Source organism: Panthera tigris, chromosome A2 (genome assembly GCF_018350195.1).
Source record: "Panthera tigris isolate Pti1 chromosome A2, P.tigris_Pti1_mat1.1, whole genome shotgun sequence".
Lineage (NCBI taxonomy): Eukaryota > Metazoa > Chordata > Mammalia > Carnivora > Felidae > Panthera > Panthera tigris.
The window spans coordinates 106,403,721-106,430,104 of record NC_056661.1 but is presented as its reverse complement, the minus strand read 5'-3'; the positions used below and the strand labels follow the sequence as shown (position 1 = coordinate 106,430,104).

Here is a 26,384-nt window from a genome sequence, read left to right as displayed (position 1 = left end):
TCCCTTCTTTGCCGCTTCTGGCTTCTGGCAGCTGCCAGTGTTCCTTGACTTCTGGCCGCATCACTCCATTCTCTGCCTCTCCTGTCACCTTGCCTCCTCCTCTTCTGTCTGTCAAATTTCCCTCTGTCTCTCTTTATTATAAGGACACTTGTAAAGGCATTTAGGTCCTACTTGGATAATTCAGATAATCTTCTCATTTCAAGATCCTTAATTCAATCACATTTGTAAAAAGTTCACCATATAAGATGACATTTTCAGGTTCTGGGGATTTGGGACAGATATATTCAGGGGTTGCCATTCATTCCACTACTGTCTACCTGCTGGCCCTCAAAGATTTATTCCGTCCCACATACAAAATACTTAAACTTCATTTCAGTGTCTCCAATGTCTCATTCTGTTAAATCAAGTCAGGTCAAAAGGCTCATCTAGGGTGTCTGAATTCGGCTCAGTCAGTTGTGCCCTAACTAGGCTCAGTTGATAAGTTCACACTTGGTAAGTTCAAGCCCAGCATCAGGCTTGCTTCTGTCAGCTTAGAGTCTAGAAGCTGCTTTGGATTTTGTGTCTCCCCCTCTCTCTCTGCCCCACCTCCACTGTGTGTGTGTGCTCACACATGCTCTCTTTCTGTCTCAGAAATAAACGTTTAAAAATGCTCATCTAAATGTCATCAGCTCAAAGTCCACATCTTATCATATAAATTATCAAAATTAGTTATAGGTGAGACTCAGATGATTCACCGTGGGGCAGACTTCTCTATTGTGCACCTGTGAAACTAGAAAGCAAGTTATCTGCTTTCAAAATACAGTGATGGAACAAGCATAGGAGAATGGTTAGACATTCCTATTCCAAAAGAGAGACAGTGCGAGGCAGAAAGGAGTCACTGGTCCCAAGCAATATTAATCTGTAGCTTGATCAACATCTGCAAAAACTTCACCAAGTTCTAGGAATTAGGTTCTAATATCTTTGGGGACCACTTTTCAGTCCAGTCACTACAGATGACTTCATGAAAAATATTATTTTAATTATGTAGAGAGAAAAAAACCTAAATAGATCACAGAACTTAAGAAATGTTATAAAAACTCCCCAAACTACAAGGCTGGCAACTCACAAATGATTTTTAAAGCCTTTGAAGAGCAAATAATTCTCATGTATTGTCAGCTGTTTCAGAACATAAAGATGGAAATATTCCGATGCTCCTTATTAGCCAGCAGTTATCAATATCTCATAAAATCTGCCTATGAAACAGTCTCACTTATAGTTGTTGGTGCGATTTTCTTAAATAAAATATTTTAACAGATAGTGTATTGTATAATTAGTACATTAGGTAAAGGTTGTCAGGAGAGCAAAGACTGCTAATTGTAGATAGGAAATAAATTCTGAACTATAATCTTTTAACTAAAATTTCAGAGTCCACAAAGCTCTGAAAATCAAAATTTCTTCATTGTTTATTTGGTGAAATACAGAATATGAATGGACATGGCCATTGTAATGTTAATTTACCCTTCTTTGAGTCATTATTTATATGTGCTAGTGCAGAAATATTTATATGAATTTAAATTATGGTGTGCTATTCCTGACCCTTTGGGTTTGTTGATTAATTTACCATATATGCACTGAATAATCTTTTTAAGACCCACAAAACTTTGCATACCAAAGCATGATTGTCCCCAGATACTTCATCTAATGCATTATAGATTTTATTTAAGATATCAGTGAACCAAAGGAAAAATGATATGAACCTCAAAACACTAAATATATTTCAGTAATAATAATAAGAGCTAACGTATTTGATTGCTTTGTATGTACCAAGCCCTGTCTTAACTACCTCCAGGTACTAGAATATCACGTCCTTGTAGGAAAGCAGGTACTGTTAATATCATTTCTATTTTAAAGATAGGAACATGGCAGGACTGAAACCTAAGCATACTTTTCAAGGTCAAAGATCCAGTTAATTTTAGAGCCAGGTCTTGAACCCAGGTTGTTTAAATCCACAGCTCATGTTTTTGATCTCTCTGCTCTAGTGAATGTCAATAGGTATCTGGTGGTTATTAAAAACATTTGGTCATTCACCCATTCATTCAGTCAACCACAACTTGATGGTTAATCTTTCTCAGGCTATACTCTAGTTCTAAGATACAGAAGGGCATAAATCAAGTGGAAGAAAACAAAACAAAACAAAATAAAACAAAACAAAACAAAAAACTGAAACAACCTCTCCCTATTCTCATAGAACCTACATAAGCTTACATAGAGTTTACCTGTTAGGTTAACATGCTACATGTAAGATGGTCATAGTTATGGAAAAAAATGTATCAAGAAAGGGAGTCAAACTCTTAATGAAATATAACTGGATGAATCTTTCCAAGCATGGTAAAAACTTAGGATCTCAAAAGAAAAGGCAGCATCATATGAAATGATAATGTAGTATAGTATACATATTTTCACTAAATTGAGTTTGCAACAAATGTACTAGCATTTCCATTTGGTACTGTTTTGAATGTACTCAGTAAGCAATTAGATAAGAAAAAAGGAATTGGGGAAGGAGGTGTTTGAAAGAAGGCAGAGCATATATCATTATTTGTAGATAATAGGACTATATGTCCCCCAAAAATGAATCACCTGAAAGGAATGATATATGGCAACAGCATTATAAGGTGTCTGTGGAAAAGATTAATAATAAATGATCAAATTATTTTTTAAAAAATATAACCAGCTCAAACAGATAATGTAAGAAGGGGTTCTATTATAATAAAAAAGAAATGGGTAAGTATTTATGAAATAAATATAAATATATTACACTTAATGTGAAGGAAACTTTGGGCCCTACTAAGAATTATAGGAAAAAACCTAATAAGTAGGAAAACACATTTTTGAAAGATAGGCCTGATATTATAAAATATTCCAGTTCTCCCAAAATTTGTCTATCGTGTAAGATCCGATTACAATGCCAAAAGATTTTGGCCAGGTTCTTAAAAGCAAAGGTAACTCGAAAATTATTTCAAATTTTATCCAAAAATATGAATCTTGTAGGTAAACAACAAATTTTTAAAAAAAGTGTAAGCAGAGAATTGATTCTAGCCCAACCAAATATGAACATTTAGTACAGAACTAGAATAATTAAAATAGTTGGGTACAGTTCAGAGGTAACATAGAGATATAGAGGTGGAAATTTATTATAGAATTACCTGTGTCTTTCAAACAAGGAGGAAAAATTAGATTATTAAGCACATTCTATTAATATATATTAATATGTATAAATCTGAAATGATTGAAACACTACAGTGTAAAATATGAAGTCAGGGAAAAAACAAAAAGTATTCTGCTGAATTATGGAGAAAGGAAGGATCTTTCTAAGCATGACTCAAAAGACTGAAAGAAAAGGTTAATATATCTGAAATATAAAAATTTAACACTACAAGGTAAAAAAAAAAGTGGGAAAAAAAGAAATTTGGAAAATATTTGCAATGCATGACTTTCTCATTACTAGCAAAAAATATAAAAGGCTTGAAGGCAGTTACCTGTATTTAGCTGTTAATTTCACAGCTTCTTCCTGTATGGTCTGGAACAATTCTAAACTCCATAGTCCTCAGTTTCCTCAATCATAAAATGTAGGTAGCAGTAGCTAGCTCATAAAATGTTTATGAAGATTAAATGAAATATTACATGCAAAGCTCTTAAAGTAGTGCTTTAAGAAAGAGTAGTGAATATTTAATTACTGCTAATTATCATCATTATGGTTATTAATGTGAATATTTTTAATGTGCATAGAATGGATAAAGTACTTGACTAGGTACTCCACATAAGAAAAAGTTGAGGCAAAAGCATATGAAAAGATAATCAACTTCAATCAACAATAAGAAAAATTTATTTTAACAATTGTGATACATTGCATTTTTCAACTTACTACTTTTATTTTAAGTATAGTTTAACCAAAGAAAAAAATTGTAATCAGTTTGAGAGCTTAAAGTTCTTCAAAGGAGACTTTAAGCATATATCCTCTGAAATATCTTTTGGAGAAATTTAATAAAAAAGGACGAATCCTTTAAAACACGTGAGGCTCTTTGTGGGGTGATTTTGAGGCAGAAACCACAAGTGGAATTGTGGAGTGAGTGCTCTTTGCTGAGATAGTACAAGAACTGCCAGAATGAATGCATTGTGGTAGAACTGGAAGCATCTAGTAAGTCTGCCCCAGAACATTCAAATCTTCTATTTTCGTCAGAATTGGCCGACCCCTCTAGTGAAGCAGCTGGTGTTGGCTCACATGGTTAAGGTTGCAAGCAACAACACCATTGCAAATTTATTAGAATGGTGAAATTCAAGACTGCCAAGGGTTGGTGTTGCTGTGGAATGTTAGTAAAGATGGGGAGTAACTGGAACTCTCAAATGTTACTGGTAGAAGTGCAAAATGGTACAATGATACAATCTTTATCAATACAATGGGGCAGTCTCAATCCTAGGTATTTACTCAGAAGATACAATCACATATGTCTATGAAAAGAGTTGTGCTCAAAAGTTCATAGCAGCTTTATTCATAAAAAGTCAAATGCCAGCAATCAGTGAGTAAATGAACTGTGGTCTATCTTTTCATTTGAATACTAATTTAGTAATAAAAGGTGACAAACCACTGATACGGGAACAAATGGTAGAATCTCGTTAAGTATTACAATAACTCTGGGGTGCCTGGGTGGCTCAGTCAGTTGAGCGTCCAACTTCGGCTCAGGTCACGATCTCGCGGTCCGTGAGTTCGAGCCCCGCGTCGGGCTCTGGGCTGATGGCCCAGAGCCTGGAGCCTGCTTCCGATTCTGTGTCTCCCTCTCTCTCTGCCCCTCCCCCGTTCATGCTTTGTCTCTCTCTGTCTCAAAAATAAATAAACGTTAAAAAAAATTAAAAAAAAATGTATTACAATAACTGAAGGAAGCCTGATGTAAAAGAGTACTTTTAAATTCCATTTATAGGAAATTTTAGAAAATGCAATTACAGTGACAGAAAGCAGACCAATGTCTTTTAAGGGGGGTAGTGGGGATATATGCCAGTGTAAAAGTATATAAATGCAAAAGGGAACTTTTTTGGGGTAATGGAAAATTTCTCTATCATGTTTGTGAAACTAGTTATTATATACCTTTGTCAAAACTCTTTGAATGGTACACTTAAAATTGATGAATTTTGAATTAATAACTTAAAATGCAACTTTGGAGATTTAGGTTAACTGTATTTTTAAAAATAAAAATGTAATAACCCCTTACAGGAAAAGAGAAATCACTTCTCAGAAAAGTATCAGTGACAGAGTATTAAAGACAGCTATGACTAAGAAGCTGATTCTCTGATATATGAATATTTCTATGTACTGTGTGTGTGTTACTACTTTCTGCTGCTTATAAAATTTACATATTTAAATTTGTCTTGCCTTAATAAAGATGGGTATATTTTATTTTTACTTCTTAGATCTAACTTTAAGTTTTAATTAATTTAAAGTATTTTATAATTTCAGGAAATAACACCAATTTCAGAGTCAGTAAACACATATTCCAAAATTATACAGTTTAACTATGGTTTAGCATCCCCCTTTACTTTCAGTGTAATTCTGATGTGGATATAATATATATGAACATCCCAACTATACAAAATTATCTAAAAAAAATCTTCACCAAAATATTATAATGGAGTATGAGTATCCTCTTTTAAAGATAAGAAAGTTGTGACTTAACAATAAATAAGTCATTTGCTCAAAGTTACAAGTCTTGGAAGTAAAAGTCTGTCTGAATTTACAGTTTGTCCATTCTAGAATGTGGAAGTAATGTTGATTAATTTATGTTTCTCAAGAGTGGAGTACATAGAGACAGAAACAGCAAAATTTATATTAAAAAAAACGACACTATTATAGCTTTTTCTTATTTGGTCTCCTTTTACAGAGTCTTCGGTGTCTCTGAAATATGGCTGCTGGATAAGTTTACAGTGTTTGGCAGTTCTCTTTTAAGTCTCTTGGGGTTACGCCAAAGGGACAGTGTCCCATGGGAATTCAGTCTGAATTCTCATCCAAATGAACACCTGCTGTCATTGTTTCTTATCAGTCCTGTAGTTAGCAAATGCCAACTCCCATGAAAGCCATTCAACACATGGAAAAGGCATCCCAGTGTTCCTCACTAGTTTTAATTTATCCCTGCTTTTACTACATGATCCATTGCCCCAGTATCTTGGAGATAGAGCTAACATTAAGTTTGTCCTTGGCTATTTGGTGATCTATATGCCTAGGAGTTTACCCAGTTATAGTCCAGTCTAATTAAATGGTCTTCTTTTGATACTCTTTCTCCTTTCTTCTCCTTTCCCCTTTTCTCTCCTTTCCTCTTGCCCTCTCTCTGACCTGTTTATGTTGCTTTGGAAAGGAAGAGATTTGTTATTGCAAAAATAATATGCTTGTAAAGCAAATTATACTACACAATCTATTTTTAAAAGTCTCAGTTCTCTACGTTAGCAGGAACAAATAATTCACACAGAAGCAAATTCAATGATAGTCTCCCTATGGATAACCAATATTGATCATCCATTCTTAGTACTTGAATCATATTTCTTTTCTTTTTGTTCAGCTGGTCTGCTGGATGTATGCATTTAATTATAAAGTATTACAAATTGATTTTGAACCAGATTAGGGATAAAGTCAAAATAAATGATTTAAAAAAAAATTAATGATCATGTCATATAATATACCCTTAATAGCCTAGCTACATTTTTATCTATAATTTCATACCACATAAGACAACATTCTAAGATGTATTTATGACTTATTAGTAAGAATTTAAAAAAAAAAAGAAGAAACTCTCTGACTGTATTTGAGAGCTATTAAACCAATAAAAGTGAACCATCTTGACATTACTACTTCTTAGCAAACCAGGAAGTTGACCATGTATGTATAACAAAGACATCCTAGAATACCAAACCACAGAGGGTTTTGGGGTAACTTTTTAATAAGTGTTTCTATATATACCTGCCTATATCTTTGTGTCCTTTTCTCTTGCAGATTAATTTAATTACTTAATGATTTTTAGAGGATAAAATGTACAGAAAAACTAACAGTGCTATTACAGCTTTATCTTGTAGGGAAAAGCTACTGGGCCTGCCATCTGCAGCGGACTTTGGTCCGTCTCTTGTTGTGCCTCATGCTTTGTTATGCATGAGTAAGCACATTAGCCTTTTCATTTCATTCATTAGACTTTTAATCCTTGATTAGTGTTTTCAAGATTCTCTCAAATACACAACTTCTTTATTTCCTTTGTGTATGCTTTTTTTTTTTATCTGCACTATGAAACAAAATTAAGTTAATCACAACAGTAGACCCGTTTCTTTTGAGATGACTGGTAAATATATTAGTTTCTCATTGGAGTGATTAATCATGTGTAGATGAAGAATGGGGAAATATCTTCTTGCTTGGAATAACAGGGGCAACTGTTTAAAGTCAGTAAGAACAGTCTGTTTGAAAAGCTTGAATCACAATGTTCTACCAATCTCACATGCTCAGTGTGATTCTGTCTCATAGAAACTCTGAATGGATTTCTTAAAAGAAAGAAACATCCATTAGGGTTCAGAACTGATATGTTTGGGGTCTCAGAGCTTAGTTATAATTACACCAATTCTCCAAAAATAATTTTCTCTCTTTGGTGCTTTCTTTTCTCGATTGAGCAAGATATGTGAGAAGGTTGCTTGTGACTGAACAGTTAATAGTTACACATGCAAGACACTCTTAGCAAACTTTGAAGTCATGTATTATACTCATTTACCTTTATTAAATATGCACTTTCACACTATCATTTTACTCATAATTAATCTCAAAGGACTAGAAACTACTATCGCTCCACTTAGGCCATCCTTCCAGCTATGCATTGCAATATTTTCAACCAGTTTTTAACATTTATGTTCATGTACACTATTTAAACATACTTCGATCATGAGACCAAAACCAGTTATTAAAGGAGATACATAAATTAAATAGAAATCGGTTTCCAGAAGTCAATATAACAAGTAACCAACGGTGAAATGATGGCATAAAACACACTTGTACTGAATTTTTGTAGGTTACTCATTTTTGCCTAATTTCAGAGTGTCTTCTTGGCAATATTGTTAAGAAAGAGTAATTTAAAAATATTACTCATTAACTTTTCTCTTTTGATCTTTGCACAAAATAGTAGGATCATAAACTGTCTCATTTTTCTTTCCTGTTTCTCTACCTAGGATGCTTCCATTGCACACAGATTCCACATCATGAGAGAAAAACACCCAGAAAAATTCAACAGTAGGTAAGATAACATATGATAAAATTATAATTATGGTTACTGTTGATGAATTATGTCATGAAAAGGATCACTCTGTGCTCTAAAACATTTTATGTATAATGGCTGAATAAGATTGGGTATGTATGTGTGAGTATTGAGACACAAGTGTAAATGAATTTAATTTTTCTTCTTTGGTTTTAATGAGACTATAATGAGGAATGCAGTGGTCATCTGTAGTCCATTCTCATGTGTTAAAAAGAATTTCAAGTATAAGGTAAAACTAATATTTTATTAAGATATAGTGGAAGTCCTTATATGGCTAAGGATATGAGGGTGATTATACCAAGTCCCAAAGAGAAAACATGGGACTGTGATTTGGTAATGCTGAGTAACTCTGTATTACAAAGGTATCATGGAAGGCCTCTCATCTTTCTACTGTTCATCCAGTATTGGCCTCAGGTAAATGGAAAATAAACCAGAAAAATAATCAATGCTAACATAAACTACTTTTAAAGATACATTCTTCAAGGAGAAGATCCTTGACAATGAGAATTTGTTTTGCTAATATAGTAATACATATTTCTTTTTCAGATGTAGATATTGACTTTTTCTGATATTCAGGGAAATAGAGAAAGCTTTGGTTTTGTATCTTCCCCACTTGTAGATGGAAATAGGCTGTCTCCAACCCTTTCCCTAGGAAAAATGGGACGGAAGTGAATCATCTTTGCTTCAATTACATACATTTCTACTTTGATCATTTCACAAAGTTACAAAATCATAACCAGCATTTCTGTGCATATATTTAAGTATATATTCAATATTAATATTAATATTCAAAGCCCAAGGATCTGTGGTCTCCATATTTGGATAGTTAACAACCCTGGAAATCATAAAATCATGATATTATGGTTTGCCTTTTCTCTTATAATTCAGCTAGGTACAATTTTTGTTTAAGGAAAGTGGAAGAAATGTATGTACGAATATGTACATGTGCCCATAGTGTCTTTGGAGGGATTCACAAAAATCTCTTAATTCTGGTTCTTTCTGGAAAAGGGAACTAAACGGTTGGGATGAAAACTAAATTTTTATTATATACTTTTTTGTGTGAATCTTGTGACATGTGTATTATAAAATTTAGTAGAAATCTAATTAAACGTTGCACCTATAAATTTTCTTTGTATGTAGAATAGCCATTTTCATTTTATAAAATTTAATTTTATTTTATAAAATATATGCAAATAAATTGATGTAACAATGAAATCATATTCACTTTATAGCAACTTTTAACACATGGTAATTTACCTTGAATGTCCTGGCCATGAATATACTTGTTAATGTACATAAAACCATATTATAAAATCTAGCTTATGCTTACTCAAATACCATTCTGTGTAGCAGTCATGTGTTGATATTCATATATTGAAATAGATTTCAAGCAAAAAAATAAATGCTATTTGAGAATGAGGCATGCAGTGACCCCATTCAGGAGTTTCACAATTTAAAAACCCAGTAAAGACTGTAAGAAATACATGGAAAAAAAAGTTTGATGATGTTTAAGGCATTTTTGTCCCAAAGTTATTCAGCAGAGAGAAAGAGAATGATAGGGGAGAGGGGGAAGAAAGGAGAATTAAAAGTATAGAGAAAGTGTATCAATATATTTATGTAATACTCAAATTGACATACTACATATAAGAATGCCAATATATATGATCCTCTCTGAAGTGTCAGAGGTTAATGAATTCTGTTCTCCGGAATAATTTTAATTCTTCTTAATAAGACTTCTATTATTCACATATATCTCCTTAATTTTTTATTATCAATTGCAGTGTTAATTTATGACATTCCTCACTGCCCAATATGTGGTTAGATACTATTTACAGCAATGCGTTTGTATAGACCAATGTATTTATAAAGTGTAAAAATACATTTGGAAGGCTAATAACATAGAAAACACCTTCTAGATTGACACAGGTCACATGTTTCTACTGTGAGTTCAAAGAATGTCAGGTATATAGTAGATACTCAGTGTATAATCACCTACTATTTTTTTTTTTAAGTTAAGAGCTCTAACATTGCATATATTACCAAGTCAGGCACATACATTTCAATCTGTATTTTTTACAGATTGTCTTCACTCAGAATTACAAGCTTTTAGATAATTTGCTAAACTATAATTTAACTTACTCAGAATATGAAAATTTTCTAATAAATTTTTATGAGGAAGACATGCCACATATTGTGCATAAACAATTTCATACTTATAAGGACAGATTTTCAGATTTCAACTTTGAGACACATTCAGCCATAGCACTCTTTGGTATTTTCAGGAATTTGCAAATGGATTTTTTTAAATACTCATAATAATGGTGTTTCAGATCAGATCTCTTGTCACAATCAATCATATGCCATTAATATTATCCTCTAGCGTGCTCACCTTGAAATTCATTTATATTTTAAAGAACTTGATGTTTCTAACATTATCTTAAGGAAATTAATTACCAAAATATATAGTTCTCTCTATGCTTCTTCTGACAGAAATTGAAAGAACTGGGAAAGATAATGATTTTTCCGGTGCTTAAGAGAGTGCTGGTTGAGAGGTTTATATCATATTCTTTTCCAAATTTTTGTATAAATCTAAGTTAACTATTAAAAGGAATTGTTGTTTAACTTTCTAAACTCAAGACATTCTTCATACTTAATATATATATTTTTTATTATTTTAGACTCAAATAATCCTTAAAGTATTGAGGAAACTATTATTTAAAACCATTATTATACAATATTATTATTTAAAATATTGACTTGACTATTATTATTAATAATCACATTCGTGTTCTTAGAATTCACATACATTACTAATTCTCCTGATTTTATTGAGAATAGAGCATGATATTACTTCTTGGCCTTTTGACTTAATCAAGTGTAGAACAGAGCAATATAAGTTCTTACTTTAAAAAATGAGACTAGTAATTGTACACTTATAGTATTTAAAATATGCATCCATTAAAGTGATAATTATGAAGGGCTGTAATAATTTTGAAAAAAAAAAACCTCTTTAATTCCATGAATAAAATCTTGCAACATTGACAAAGACTTACAAGTAATATGTGAAATGGAACCAACTATAAAAAAAATATTGGTCATCTTACAAAGATTTATTAATACTGTAGTTATAGCTTGTTACAGCTTGTTTCAAAAAACTATTTTTTTTTTAACATCACTTGATACCATTTGCTAGCAAACCCTGATAGCCAGCGATACTCCACAAAGATACTAGTTCAGTAAGTCTACAAGTAAGTCCTTATTTAAAAGAATCCAGGTCTCTAATGCACTGAATGAGATACAGATTGTTTTCTTAGCCTCCTGTTCAGAGGAATATACTTCATTCTTGTTCTGCATTCTGCTTTTTATGAAGAAATCTACAACTAGAAAACTGAAATTGGTGTATGAATTTAAATAAAGCCGTTTAACTCATCTGTGTAGTGATATCGGATACGTCAGAGGGTCTTACTGGCCAAATGTGTGAAAGGAAGAAAGGAAGAAACAAAAGTAACAAGTTGGAACACCACACTTATACTTTATCACTATATTAATAAACCCTAATATAAAAAAGAAGCTCTGTACTCCAAATTACCCAAGAAATTAATAGCATACAGGAACATAGAAAATTTGTGTATGACTTTAAAATCACACTGGTTCTGTGGAATGATGCTTGATTTTTTTTTTTGTTTGTTTGTTTTTTCCTCTAAAGTAGGCTTGGTGAGATACTGGAATAAGACTTTTTCTGGGACTTTAGTATCTATAAAGAGCATGGAACATAATGCTCAGTTAGTAGATACTTCATGTACTTAATCTCCAAAGCCCCCAACAATGTTAAAAAACAAGCAAAAATTCTTCAGTTATAATCTCTGACCATTGTGGATGTGTTGCTAATGAATAATACAAGCTTACTTACACATTTGTTTAGCACTTATTATCAACTTTATAGGTCAGCAATATGTAATTATCAACCAGTTATTAATATTTACCTGGTGATGGTGAACTGAAGACTTAAGTATTAAAAAATTTGTTTTTATATCTCTTTTTCTGTGTCTCTAATTTTGTAAGTTGCAAATCATTTGATATAAAGCTAAAGACAATAAAATCAATTTTGTATAAAGTATAACAGGAGGCGTTAATTTACTGAAGCAAATATTTTTATTGGTCAAAACTGTTCATGAAATATTTTTATTGATCTTGAAGTACCAATTTTATACCTGTTTTTTTTATTTTAAACTGTGCATGTGTATATCTATTCTGAATTTGGAAATTATATTTTCCATATATTCCATACTCTGCTGTATGGGAGATAGTACAATTTCCAAGTTAAAGAAATAAAACCTATGAATCTTTTTTTTTTTTTTAAACTTTCCACCTTGGTGTTGTAGCAGATAGACAAGAATAATTATATAAAATTATCAATTGTTATCTACACAGAAAAGATCCAGCTGAAGTTCTAGAATAAAATGTAGAGTTAAGAATTAAGTAATATTTCAATAATGATGACAAAATGCTGTATCATAACTAGATTTTTCTATTTATCATTTAAATAACATTGAGAAGGTTTTTCTCTAAATTCAGTAAAATAAATTTTTAAAGCTTCAAAATCAGTGCTTAAATTGTGTTTAATAACATTATTATATATTAATATATCTAATTTTATTCATATACTGTAAATATTTTTAATGTATGTTTAATAAAAGCCAATTAACACTACTTTTCAATAAACTTCATGATATAGCCTCTTACATATATATCTTATACATATTTTTTAAGGCACTTAACCTATTTTTATTTTTATAAAATCTAATATATTCAAAGATTACACATTTTAGTGACTGTAATAAGTTAAAATCATTGTGGATAAACTAAGATTTTGGGGTTTTTTTTGCTTTTTGTTTTTTTTTTTAATTTATTTTTTTAATTTACATTGAAGTTAACATGTAGTGCAACAATGATTTCAGGAGTAGCTTCCTTAATGACCCTTACCCATTTGACCATCCCCCCCCACAACCCCTCCAGTAGCCCTCTGTTCTCCATATTTAAGAGTCTCTTCTGTTTTGTCCCCCTCCCTGTTTTTATATTATTTTGCTTCCCTTCCCTTATTTCATGTGTTTTGTCTCTTAAAGTCCTCATATGAGTGAAGTCATATGATATTTGTCTTTCTCTGACTAATTTCGTTTAGCATAATACCCTCTAGTTCCATCCATGTAGTTGGAAATGGGAAGATTTCATTCTTTCTCATTGCCAAGTAATATTCCATTGTACATATATACCACATCTTATTTATCCATTCAACCATCGATGGACATTTGGGCTCTTTCCATGCTTTGGCTATTGTTGATAATGCTGCTATAAACATTGGAATGCATGTGCTCCTTTGAAACAGCATACCTGTATCCCTTGGATAAATACCTAGTGGTGCAATTGCTGGGTTGTAGGGTAGTTCTATTTTTAATTTTTGAGGAACCTCCATACTGTTTTCCAGAGTGGCTGTACCAGTTTGCATTCCCACCAGCAGTGCAAAAGAGGTCCTTCTTCTTCACATCCTCGCCAACATCTATTGTGGCCTGAGTTGTTAATGTTAGCCATTTTGACAGGTGTGAGGTGGTATCTCATGGTGGTTTGGATGTCTGTATGTCTTCTTTGGAGAAGTGTCTATTCATGTCTTTTGCCCATTTCTTCACTGGGTTATTTGTTTTTCGGGTGTTGAGTTTGATACTAACCCTTTATCTGGTATTTCGTTTGCAAATATCTTCTCCCATTCTGTCAGTTTCCTTTTAGTTTTGCCGATTATTTCCTTCTCTGTGCAGAAGCTTTTTATTTTGATGAGGTCTCAATAGTTCATTTTTGCTTTTGTTTCCCTTGCCTCTGGGGACATGTTGAGTAAGAAGTTGCTGCGGCCAAAGCCAAAGAGATTTTTGCCTGCTTTCTCTTTGAGGATTTTGATGGCTTCCTGTCTTCCATTTAGGTCTTTCATCCATTTTGAATTTATTTTTGTGTATGGTGTAAGAAAGTGGTCCAGGTTCATTTTTCTTCAACTTACATGTATTTCTGAGTCAGTTACAACACAGCAAGTAAAATAAAGAAGACATTCCTTTTGTTTTCTCTGAAGCTTTTTAGTATATATATTTGTAAGAATTCAGCTTTTCTTGCACTTTGAAATTATGAAATTAAAATTTTTTATATGACTTATTTATATAAATTTATTTACATAAGTATTTGTATCTAATTTATTTATATTTTATATACATTCTATTTATTATGTATTCTTAAAATATGTAGAATAATATATTTTTATACTATTGACACATTCACAAACTATTGAAAACAATGAAAGGGAAGACAGAATGGAGTCTGCATGGCATTGTCTTTAAGGCATTTGACCTCAGTTTTGCAACCACCATTATTGTATAGTGAAACCTTTTTATCTATTTAAGAACGTACATACGTAACTTTTAATGTAAACTTCCATATTATGTAAGTGGTACCATCTTTTATAAACTAGGGAAATTGTGCTACTGATATTAAAAGTTAAACATTTTGATTTTTAGTATTTTGAATAAAATCCATATTCATTAGAAATGGCACTTGTTGGGGCGCCTGGGTGGCTCAGTCGGTTGAGCGTCCAACTTCAGCTCAGGTCATGATCTCGTGGTCCGTGAGTTCGAGCCCCGCGTCGGGCTCTGGGCTGATGGCTCAGAGCCTGGAGCCTGCTTCCAATTCTGTGTCTCCCTCTCTCTCTGCCCCTCCCCCGTTCATGCTCTGTCTCTCTCTGTCTCAAAAATAAATAAATGTTAAAAAAAATTTAAAAAAATTAAAAAAGAAATGTCACTTGTTGGGACAAGCACTGGGTATCATATGTAAGTGATGAATTACTGAGTTCTATTTCTGAAAACAATACTACAGTATATGATAACTAACTTGAATTTAAATAAATACATTTAAAAATAATAAAACAAAGGAATGTTAGCACTTTATAGGGATTTTTTTGGATAAAATTATATGTTAATGAGAATTTCATATCCTATAGCATTTGTTATGTCTTCACTTTCTGTGTATATAATCAATTTTGTTATTTTTTAAAAATAGAATCATACTCCTTTTTCATTTTCACTTAGAATGACTCTTCAGTTATATCTTTTAAATAACATTTCTTGACATTTTTTGTGTCAGAACTATTGTTAAATCAGTTTTCCGAGGTGCCTAGGTGGCTCAGTCAGTTGAGTGTCCTACTCTTGGTTTCGGCTCATGTCATGATCTCATGGTTTGTGGGTTTGAGCCCTGTGGCAGGCTCTGTGCAGTTTAGAGGCCCCTTGGGATCCTCTCTCTCTCTCCCTCTTTCTCTGCCCCACCCTTGCTTGTGCTCTCTCCCTTTTAAAATAAATATATAAACTTATGATCTGTGTATAAGCCATATAGTGCTTAGATGAATATGTGGATTGATAATATATAGATGTATATGCATGTATACATACATGGTGTATGATATATATATATGTGTGTACATACATATATTTTAAGAAAAGTGAAACTTTTTCTTATATTTATGCAAATTTTTCATAATTATGTGTATTCTAACTGTACATGTATTTATAATACAAGGCTTTTAAAATAATTTATCAGTAGCTGTGGTATTATATTCATATATTTTCATTTGTGTGTTGAAATACATTTAAATACTTCATCTGAGGAGGTAAAAACGTGAATGGGTAAATTAGTCACAGTTGTGTTCACACTGATGCAAGGGATTCGATTCACCTGAATCTTCCTGCATCGTTTCTAGATATCATTAAACCAGAATACTCACTTTTGTGTCCAAGCTGTTCAAAATCATGTGTATAAGATAGTTCTTTGGAATGGAAGGAGAACTGGAGGATAAACAAGGAAGAGATACAGTAACTTCTTCCTTTCTTTTGCTTCTCACTGATTTCTTTGTTCTCTCCTAAGTTCTTATTTCTGCTTTTTTTATATTCTTTACTTTTGCACTGCCATGGAGTAACAAAAGGACCAATGAAGGTCTTGAATTTTGGATAACATAGCTCCTGTTATTGATTTGGTTGATTATTTATTCTGCAGAGACTTACTAAAGGAGACCCTGTTATATGATGGATATCCATCTAGACAACTGAATCTTTCAAATCTCTAAGGCAAGTGAAGAAAATGAATTTGAAGTTACATAGAAACCTTAGATAATGATAGGTTCTGCAGAAAAATGTAAACAGGAAGAAAAGTTTTCATGGTTATAATACAGAAAGAAGGATATTTTCTGGGGCTCCCAAGTTAAGGTGACCATTGAGCTTTAAAGGATGTATATTGAAGTAGGGGCTGCTTGTATGTTCTCAGATTTATTGAAGAAGAGACATTTATTTCTAGTTTCTGTTTGCAGGGTACTTACATTTTATTAGTATAACTTCCATGCAAATATTTTCAAAATTTTCTTCATTGATTTTGCCTTTCTTTTCCTAGGATTTGTGTTTGTGCTTTACATGAATTTGCATGTGTTTTATGCAGAAGTTTTACACACACACACACACACACAATCATTTCCTAGAGTTCCAAATTAAGAAACAAGATTTGTGAAGTTACAGTAGTTAATTCAGAGATGTCTACAAGATCACAACTGAAAAATCTAAGATACAGAGTATTTTTTAATAGGAAAGAGTACTAAACAGTAACAAAGGAGATTAGGAACAACATTTCTATTCATTATTACAGATTCTGTGCCTACATGGAAACTTTTGGGAAATATTTATGAAATTAAAACACTTAAAATTATTTCTTGTTTGTTACAAGCTGACAGCATACACACACACACACACACACACACACACACACATATATATATATATATATAATTGCATGTTTTATTTTTTATATTTCTATATAGAATAAATGTAGATGTAGGATATGTATGTATATAGAATATATGTAGAGTTAATAATACACACACACATATGTATGCATTTCAATTAGTTCACAGTAAATGAATGATCAGTTTTTAGGCAAAAACCAAAGATAGGCTTAGCCAGTAGTTAAAGCTACTGTTTCTGGGAACCCTATCCCTAGTTTATGACCTGCTTTTGTGTTAAAAATACTAAAGATCCCATTTCCTTTGTATTCAGATTAGTCTACTGAATCCTTGATATAGATCCCTACTCCTTTGTTCAGATTAGTCTAACTGTAACAAGAACCAGTTGTGCTCTCGGGACTGAGGGATGCGCTAAACTAATTAGACAGTGGACAGCCGACTTTGGGGAATGAGCCTTTGACATTGATCAATGTCAATGACAGATTTTTTTGTTTGTTTGTTTGATATTCTTAGATATTCTATAGACTAACATTCGGAATTGAATATCATTCAATTATTATATTCTTTAGTATATAGTACATGCCATGTAAATTAGTTAATCTGACATGAACTTTTAATATCTAAAAGTGTTTTGTGGTTCTTATAGAATAACATCTGTTGATTTGGAGTAGAAATCATCCCTGGGAACAATTTTGAGAACCCTTATTATGTCAGCTTTTTATAGGCCATATTAAGTAGAAAGTAAGTCTATCTTAAACTCTTTCAAAAGAGGTTAATCACCTCATTATAAGGTAATTTTACCTAGAATAATCCTATGGCATGGCTAATTGGAACTAATTTGGTGATCTCCATTGTCTCTTGCTCTACCTGAGCATTAGTTACTAATTCCTTTCCTTTTGGAATACATGTTCTTCAACAGATAGGTTCAGCATTATATTCTGGCCGAACATAATAATCCTAATATATTAGCTTCAAATGACGGATAGAATTTTTTTAAAAGAGTTCCCTGATTCACATTTTTCTTTGAAGAGAAAAATAATATTCTCACTTAAGCAACACTGTTAAGTTTCTATTTTCTGTTTTACATTTCTACATGACTGGTATTGTCACAAAGTAGAGAATCTTTTTTTTTTTTTTAATTTTTTTTAACGTTTATTTATTTTTGAGACAGAGAGAGAGCATGAATGGGGGAGGATCAGAGAGAGGGAGACACAGAATCCGAAACAGGCTCCAGGCTCTGAGCTGTCAGCACAGAGCCCGACGCAGGGCTCGAACTCACGGACCGTGAGATCATGACCTGAGCCGAAGTTGGCCACCCAACCGACTGAGCCACCCAGGCACCCCACAAAGTAGAGAATCTTAAGCAACCCTTCTATATATTGATATACCCTAGCCCTAAAATATGAAGAGATTATTTCCCTAATGGGTAAAATTTCTGAAAAAAATTAGATAGAAAGTAGAGGTAAAAAATCTTGATTTATTATGACTTTTAATTCTAATTTCTCTGAAGCTTCTTCCTTCCCATTTCTACTTCTCACACACACACACACACACACACACACACACACACACACACACAAAACAGAAATGCTATATAACTTTATTACATTTATTTGGTAAATACTTATAAGGGGCAAAAATAGGCTGAGATTTCCCTGTTACTGTTGTTTCGTAACAAACTGCCACCATATAACTAGCGTTCAGTTTCCTTTTCCCATTAACATTATTCTGTATTGTCACTGCCCTCACTAATGGTTTCCGAAGGCCATTCATTGTCTCCCTTTACCTTCTAGGTTCTGTTCATCTTTCAGTTCCAAAGCAAATGTCGCATGTTTTCTGTTTTGTTGTGGCAACACTCCACTTCCTCATGTCAAAGTCTCTTCTGTTTATTGTGGCTACATAACAAACCACTTGAAAGCTAGGCAGTATAAAACAACCATTTTATTACCTGCATAGCTTCTGTAGCTCAGCCATTCAAACACAGCAAAGCAGGGATGGCTTGTCTCTAGTCATGGCATCTTTACCTGGGAAGATTGGAAATGATTGGATTTGGTGGGAAATGGAATTGACTGGAGGCATGGTTACTCTCATGTCTGGTAGCTGGTTGTTGGTTGAGACCTTACCTGGAGCAACTGTGTTAGTCAGGGTCCTCTCCTTCCTCAGTGTTTTGTTCCATTCAGGTCCTGATCAGTTTAGATGATGGCTACCCGCCTTGGGGAGGGCCGTCTACTTTACTGAGTCCACCAATTTAATGTTAATCTCATCTAGAAACTTTAACAAACACATATACACAGAAATAATGTTTAATCTGGGCACCCTAGGTCAGTCAAGTTGTCACATAAAATTAACTATCACAGCACCTACAGCACCTTTTTGTCGCCTGAATTTTCTTGCAGTGTGATGGCCTAGGATAGCCATACTTGTCAATGACAGCTCAGGCCTTCACAAGTGAGTGTCCCAATAGAACAGGAAGAAGCTATATGCCATTCCTTCACTTAGCTTTAGAAGTCTTACAGTTTCACGTTCTCTGTACTTTTGTTGACATCGTGATTGCCAAATTTATCAGACTATTCAGCCCTGAATATTAATCCTGCATGTATTTCCTTATCCCATTCCTTCTCTCCATCTTTACGACACCCATTTCCAACATCCCCCATTCGTTTTTAAACCTTCTTTACACTTAGAGGTGACCCTGATTTATACTTCAATAAGAAAAAAGTAACACCAAATAGTGATTAACATAACTTCTAATACCAAAGGAACAATTTTTCTGCATCCACATCCCTCTTTCCCTCATCCTTCTAACCTAGCAGGTAAGTTAGCCATCCGTTAATCTAGGGCCACTTTACCTGTGTCCATATCTGTTACATACCACCACCATCCTCTGTTTCCCTAGATCTTGAAGCATACTTCATCCTTCTCGTGGAGATCTTTCCTGTCCTACAACTGCAAGGTCCTTTCTAACATCTTACAAACAAGCTCTACCTAGCTTCATTCTTCATCATTAAAAAATCAGATTCCTGATCTTGCTTTTCTTCAGTTATGCCTCATATACCTTATTGTCTTCACAAATAAATCCTGGATAAATTTTGTACTCACCCATTGCTCACTCATTTTCTTCTGCAAAACCATTCTAATTGGATTCTTTTACATGTAAATGAAGCTTTTCTCATTAAGGTCACAAAAGATCTCTAAGTCACTAAATCCAATATTTTTAGGGCTTTTTTGATCCCTACAGACATTGAATTTGCATTTGTCATTTACTCTGTCTTCCTGAAACTTCTCTTGCCTGGGTCCATAAAATATACCATCGTAACTATTCCTGCTCGGTTTTGAGTTTTATTTGTGACTTGTCTAATCAGTTTGTAACTGTTAGTGGCCCTCAGAATTCTGAGATAGACTCTTCCCTCAGTTTACCTTCTCTTCTCTAATCTCTTGAAGCTTCATCAACAGTGATCCTTTTAAAGTGCTGGACCACCGTCCTTTATTAAACTCTTTAATTTCTCAAGTCTTTACCAGGCCCTCCATGATCTGGTTCCTGGCCTGACTTTTGACTTTTCCTGTCTTTTGATGCGTCTCCCCTTGCCAGAATTTTAGATTGGTGGTTGCTTTTCGTTAGACTGATGATAACTGCTTAGATGCTACTTCTGAAAGGATAATCCTTTCTTGTCCCACCTGACTAGGTTAGGCTCCCAAACCACCCTGTGTTTTCTTTTGTAGAATTTGTAGAGGATTTATGCTTTTAATTCCTTGATGTGTTTTGATTTAACTATCTGGCCCTTTCTTTTCCCAAACTGTGCTTTAATGCATTTATTATTTCATGATTGGGTCAGGAATAAAGAGATCACAGTTCTGAGTTGTTAAATTTCAAGAGACTTGAAATTCACATCAGGGATAAAATTTTGAGAATAGTTTTGGAAATTTCTTAATTCTGACTTGTGAGTATCATAAGTAGAGGCCTGAAGGACTCAGAGTAGGGGATTTATGTTAGAATCATGATTCTGATGTTACAGAGTCCTTGAAAATTACATGCATTTTTTTTATGGCACTTCAAAGGAGTTTGGCAAAAAAGAGTTAAATACTTCGGAAATTAATGTTGGGATTGGTGGTACATTGGAAAGAATGACAATTCAACGAGGCCATTAAAAATAGGGGAAGAATTTACTGATTGCTATTTCTGATGTTCTAATTGTTACAATTTCTCATTTTTATTTTTTAAAATTCGATTATAGTTTTATAACATTTTTAAATTTTCAAAATTCAGTTTTAAATATAGGCCTCATTACCATACTAAACCTAACAAATTTATAGAATTGTTTATGCAGAACAAAGTTTATTTTTGTTTATGCAGATATATGTATGCTGCTTTTATTAAAGTTATAGGAATGAAGTCAGATGTTTATTTTGTTATTAGAAATTTTTTTGCATTATGGTGTTTTGTATTTTTAATACTATTTTTTTCTTTTTTATTGTGAGAAAATATATATAACACAAAATGTTTCACTTTCATTATTTTTATGTGTACATTTCAGTGGCATTAGGTACATTCACTTTGTTGTGCAACCGTTACCACCATCCATCTGCCAAACATTTTTATCTTCCCAAACTAAAGCTCTACAAATGTGGCTATTTTAGATACCTCCTATAAATGGAACATTGCAATATTTGTCCTTTTTTGGCTTCTTTCATTTAACATATTGTCTTGAAGTTTAGTCCATTTTGTGGTATGTATCACAATTTCCTCCTGCCTTCCTAAGGCTGGATATTGGTTCCACTGTATGTATATACTTCATTTTGTTTATCCATCTGCTGATGGGCATTTGAATTGTTTGCATGTTTTGGCTCTTGTGAATAAGACTGCTGTGAATAGTGGTGTAGAAATATCTGTCCAAGTCCTAAGCTAATTTATAAAGGCATTTTAAACTCCTTGAAATCAACTTTAAAAAGAGTTGTAATCTACATTGCAACAATTTTATTCTAGAAAGGACATTAGATAGAGCCTAGGGCTTTTGGGTCTTACAATAAATAGTTGTGTATTTTCTGAGATTCATTCCTTCCCTCCTTCCCTCCTTCCCTCCTTTCCTTCTTTCCTTCCTTGCTTTCTCCCTTCCTTGCTTTCTTCCTTCCATCCTGACACATCAAAAGACAGAGGAAAGGTCAAAAGTCAGGCCAGGAACCAGATCATGGAGGGCCTATTAAAGATTTGAGAAATTAATGAGTTTAATAAAGGAGGGTAGTTCAGCATTTTAAAAGGATCACTCTTGCTGAAGCTTCAGGAGATTAGAGAAGAGAGGGTAAACTGAGGAAAGAGTCTATCTTCCTTCCTTCCTTCCTTCCTTCCTTCCTTCCTTCCTTCCTTCCTTCCTTCTTCCTTCTCTCTCTCCCCTTCCCCCCAATCTTTGGAGTATAACAGGAAGAGGAGTATTTGTTTAACAATGATTTTTCTTTATAGCCTATTTATGGGCCTCTTACTTTATTTTAGTATTTCTTTGGCTTGCTGTATAATGTGTCTTTTTAAAACTAGGTCACTGCTCTTCTCTGAAAAGTTTTATAAGTGCTGAGAGAAAGCTGAGTATAAGTATTCAAGAAAATAAGTAATCACCAAATAGGAGATGTATGCCATAACCAAAATTTGAATGTTTTATGTACATACATAAAATATATATAATTTTCTTAGCTAAATACTGACTCATAAGAATTTAATTACTTCTCATTTTATGGCCTCATGTTCTAATGATCTAAGAATACTCATTTACATATTATTTATTCAGTAAAGAATTAAAGATTTACACATTTATACTCTTATCATTATGAAAAAAAATGATGAATACTAAATTTTGAAAACACAAAGCCCACAACTTTAACACAAGCACCCATAATGTGATTTTATATTTTTTCCATTATTTTTAATGTGTAACTTGAGAAGTATTTATTACAATAGGAAAGTGCTTAGAAAATAAGTTAAGGTTCATAATTAAATATTCTCCCTGCCCTTGGGGAAGACAAACCAAACATGTACTCACAATAAAATGTGGTAAAGACTGTCACTGAGGTTAAGTGCAAAATTAAGTGCGGCGTGCTGCCAGGAGGAAATGTCTATTTCTGTCAGAGGTAAGAAGGAAAGAAGACATCCCTCCAAAAGGTACTCTTACATCCATGCCCACTGCTGATAACACTGTCACCAAGTTCCTCCACCACAAGTCACGCTTGTCGCTTCTCACATTATGCCTCGTATTGCAAGGCACCTACACTAAAAGGGAGGAGTTGTTCAGGAAAATGTCATCTTCTGCTGCAAGGTCCTGTACCCACTTAAAGCGTAGGAGGTATTAGTATACACAGAAAGAAAGGAAAGTGGATAATGAGGGTCAATCAGCAGTGTCTGCCCAAATTTTCGTATGTTGTAATATATTTCATATATTGGGCTTTTCATAGACTTCAGTTTTCTTAGTTCATTTTCTCAGCTTTAAGCAAGTCACATCTAAATCTCTGAGGTTCTCATTTTCTGTTGGGTCTGTTTAATGATGTAATCAAATTACTTACAGGTACTATGAGAAAACCTTATGTAATAAAACCTGTTTGTAGTGTAGACAGTCAGCCCCACATATTTATGCTGTTCTGCTTTATAAGTTTAAATCTTTACATGTCCATTTATCTCTAAGCAGAGCACATGTCACTTAGGCCATCCTTGTAACTTACTGAGAAGCTTATTACTCACTGAGATGGCATAATTCATTTTGTTTTGTTTTTTACACATAGAAATATTTATATATACAAGTTGGGTTTTTTGTTTTGTTTTGTTTTACCTATTTTCACTTTACTGTCATTAACTCTTTTTTTAATTCATTCTGTTTTTTTTAAGACATGTTCAAATTAAGAAGGTCATTTGGAACTTCGGTAATAATGTCTAAGGCACAGAAACATTCATACGCTGTGATTCATGTGATCTGTGAATTTATGAATATGAAATCTGTGTTCACACTCAATTATTTTAATTTTGTTGGCTTTTTTACATTTCAAACTAGGTGCTTTAGTCTGTTTTGTATTCACCCAATGATCTAAGCCATATTCAAATATATTTAAATTAACTGAAACTATTATGTGACATAAAGGAAAGAATGCAAATTCTTGTAAAAATTTTTCTTTTACTTTCTTTATATCTATTAACTTTGTCTTTTTTTTATTGAAATTATTTCAGAAAGAAAAAAAGGGCTTTGTTTACCATGAAAACTTAAAATAATGCCACAAGACCTAGTACCCATCTTATTTTTATTGTGAATTCTTATAGCCTTTTATACAGAGTTACCGATCTAGTAGTTATACCAGTATACTATATTAGAACTCACCATTAATACCTCTTGAAGCCTGGGGTATATTCCAGATTGTCTTACAAATGGTTCTTCTGGTTTATTTTATTAAACAACATACAACCCTAGGATATGGTTACTATTATCCCTACTTTACATATTAGAAAACAGAAGTATAAGTTACTTACCCTAGTTTATCTATTTAGCAAGTATTAACCATTTTGTCTAGATAAATAGTTAAAAGATATTTGCTAACCAGAAAAGATTTTCATTGCTTAGAATAAAAGGTGAGTTTGATACCTTTGCAACCTCTGAGTTTATGGCTTGATATGGGGAAACATGCATGAAAGCAAACGCATACAGTGTTGTGAGATGGATGCATTAATTGAAGTACCACACATAAAGATAAAAGGGAGAAAATAATTCTCATGTAGTCGTGGTGCAGTGGTGCTAGGAAGTCTTTATAGAAGACATAATGCCTGGGGCAGCTGGGTGGCTCAGTCGGTTAAACGCCTGACTTCTGTTCAGGTCATGATCGCACGACTTGTGAGACCAAGCCCCGCATAGGGCTCTGTGCTGACAGCTGGGAGTCTGCAGCCTGCTTCAGATTCTTTGCCTCGCTCTCTCTCTGCCTCTCCCCGCTCACACTCTGTCTCTCTATCTCTCCCAAAAAGAAAATAAACATTAAAAAAATTTAATTATAAAAGAAAACATAATGCCTGGATATTGCTCTAAAAGGTGAATAGGTACTTTATAAAAGACTAGCATAAGTGAAGGAATATCATGTGTAAGATAAAGTGGAATAAAACATAATAATGTGTGGTAGGGACCAAGAAGGAAGGAGGGAAGGGTGGAAGTTAGTTTCAAACGTGAGAAATGGAAGATTGAAGGGGATTTGTTGATCATACTGGTATTACAGGGAATTTGGGTAGTCCTATTGGAAACGTCTCCTTTATCTTTGAGGTAATATGAAACAATTACAGGGTTTTAAACAAGAACATAATACTTTTAGAAGAGAAACACGGTTACTGTCCCCAAGCTTAGTAATTGATATAGGTATGAATGCAGATGCAAAGGAAAGATGAATAGCAGCAATACAAATTTAAGAGGCGAATGTAGGAAGAAGAGACGTGTGGGAGGAAGGTTATGAGTTTGGTTCTGTGTCTGTTGGGAGGTGTGTGTGGGATAGCCAGGTCAGTTACACAGACAGTAGATTATTTTACTGGCCTAGGATTAGGTGAGATGTCTGGGATGGAACTCAAGAGCTAGTACAATAAAGGAGCCATTCTTGTTCCATCATCTGTAAACTGGAGCTTTGGTGAAATCCACAGTAGTGATTACTGGGTTATTTGACTGGATTTGAACTTTATATACTTGTTATAATAAATACTCATTTTGATTTTTGAAGACACTGACTTAAAATCAATGGTGAATAATATTGCCATGTATTATCAAATGTAATTATATATAATTATAAAGTATTATATATAATTATGTAGATATTATTAATTGTTAGTTTTGTCAGAAGCATTTATTTAGTATTTATTTAAATCATTTTGTTTTTTTTTTAGACTATTAGAATTATTTATTTAGGCATAAGAAGTTATTAAATTATTCCTTTAATTTTTAGTACAATTCAAGAATCTAACTTCATGACCCTCACAGAAAATCCATGTTGTTAGAATGCCTATTATTCATTTCAAAATCCAAATTCTTACATACAGTTTTCATACATTCTTAATTCCAGAAAGAAAGAAGCTGTAAGTCATCCTTTGTATAAGCCAGGCTTGAAAATATTTTCTAAATTAATGAATTTGAAAAATCCAGCCAGCAGAGGGCAGTGGCTCACATGAGCACAGGTTATGCTACGATCCTTATGATCCAGAGAACACTGGAAGACTCTTTTCTTAATAAGCAGACTGGAAAAGCAGTTGTTTTTCTTGAGTGTTGTGTTGATGTCTGAACTTAGAT

General features: G+C 33.2%; 1 protein-coding gene across 14 annotated transcripts in view; it reads left to right on the top strand.

Moving 5' to 3' along the window:
* Nucleotides 1-26,384, top strand: part of DGKB (diacylglycerol kinase beta) — a 713,599-nt gene that overhangs the window by 392,263 nt on the left and 294,952 nt on the right. For all 14 annotated transcript variants that reach the window (XM_042967524.1, XM_042967496.1, XM_042967510.1 and 11 more), the window contains one exon: nucleotides 8,218-8,282. In XM_042967524.1, the coding sequence (XP_042823458.1) occupies nucleotides 8,218-8,282 (65 nt within the window). The remainder of the gene's footprint in view (nucleotides 1-8,217; nucleotides 8,283-26,384) is intronic.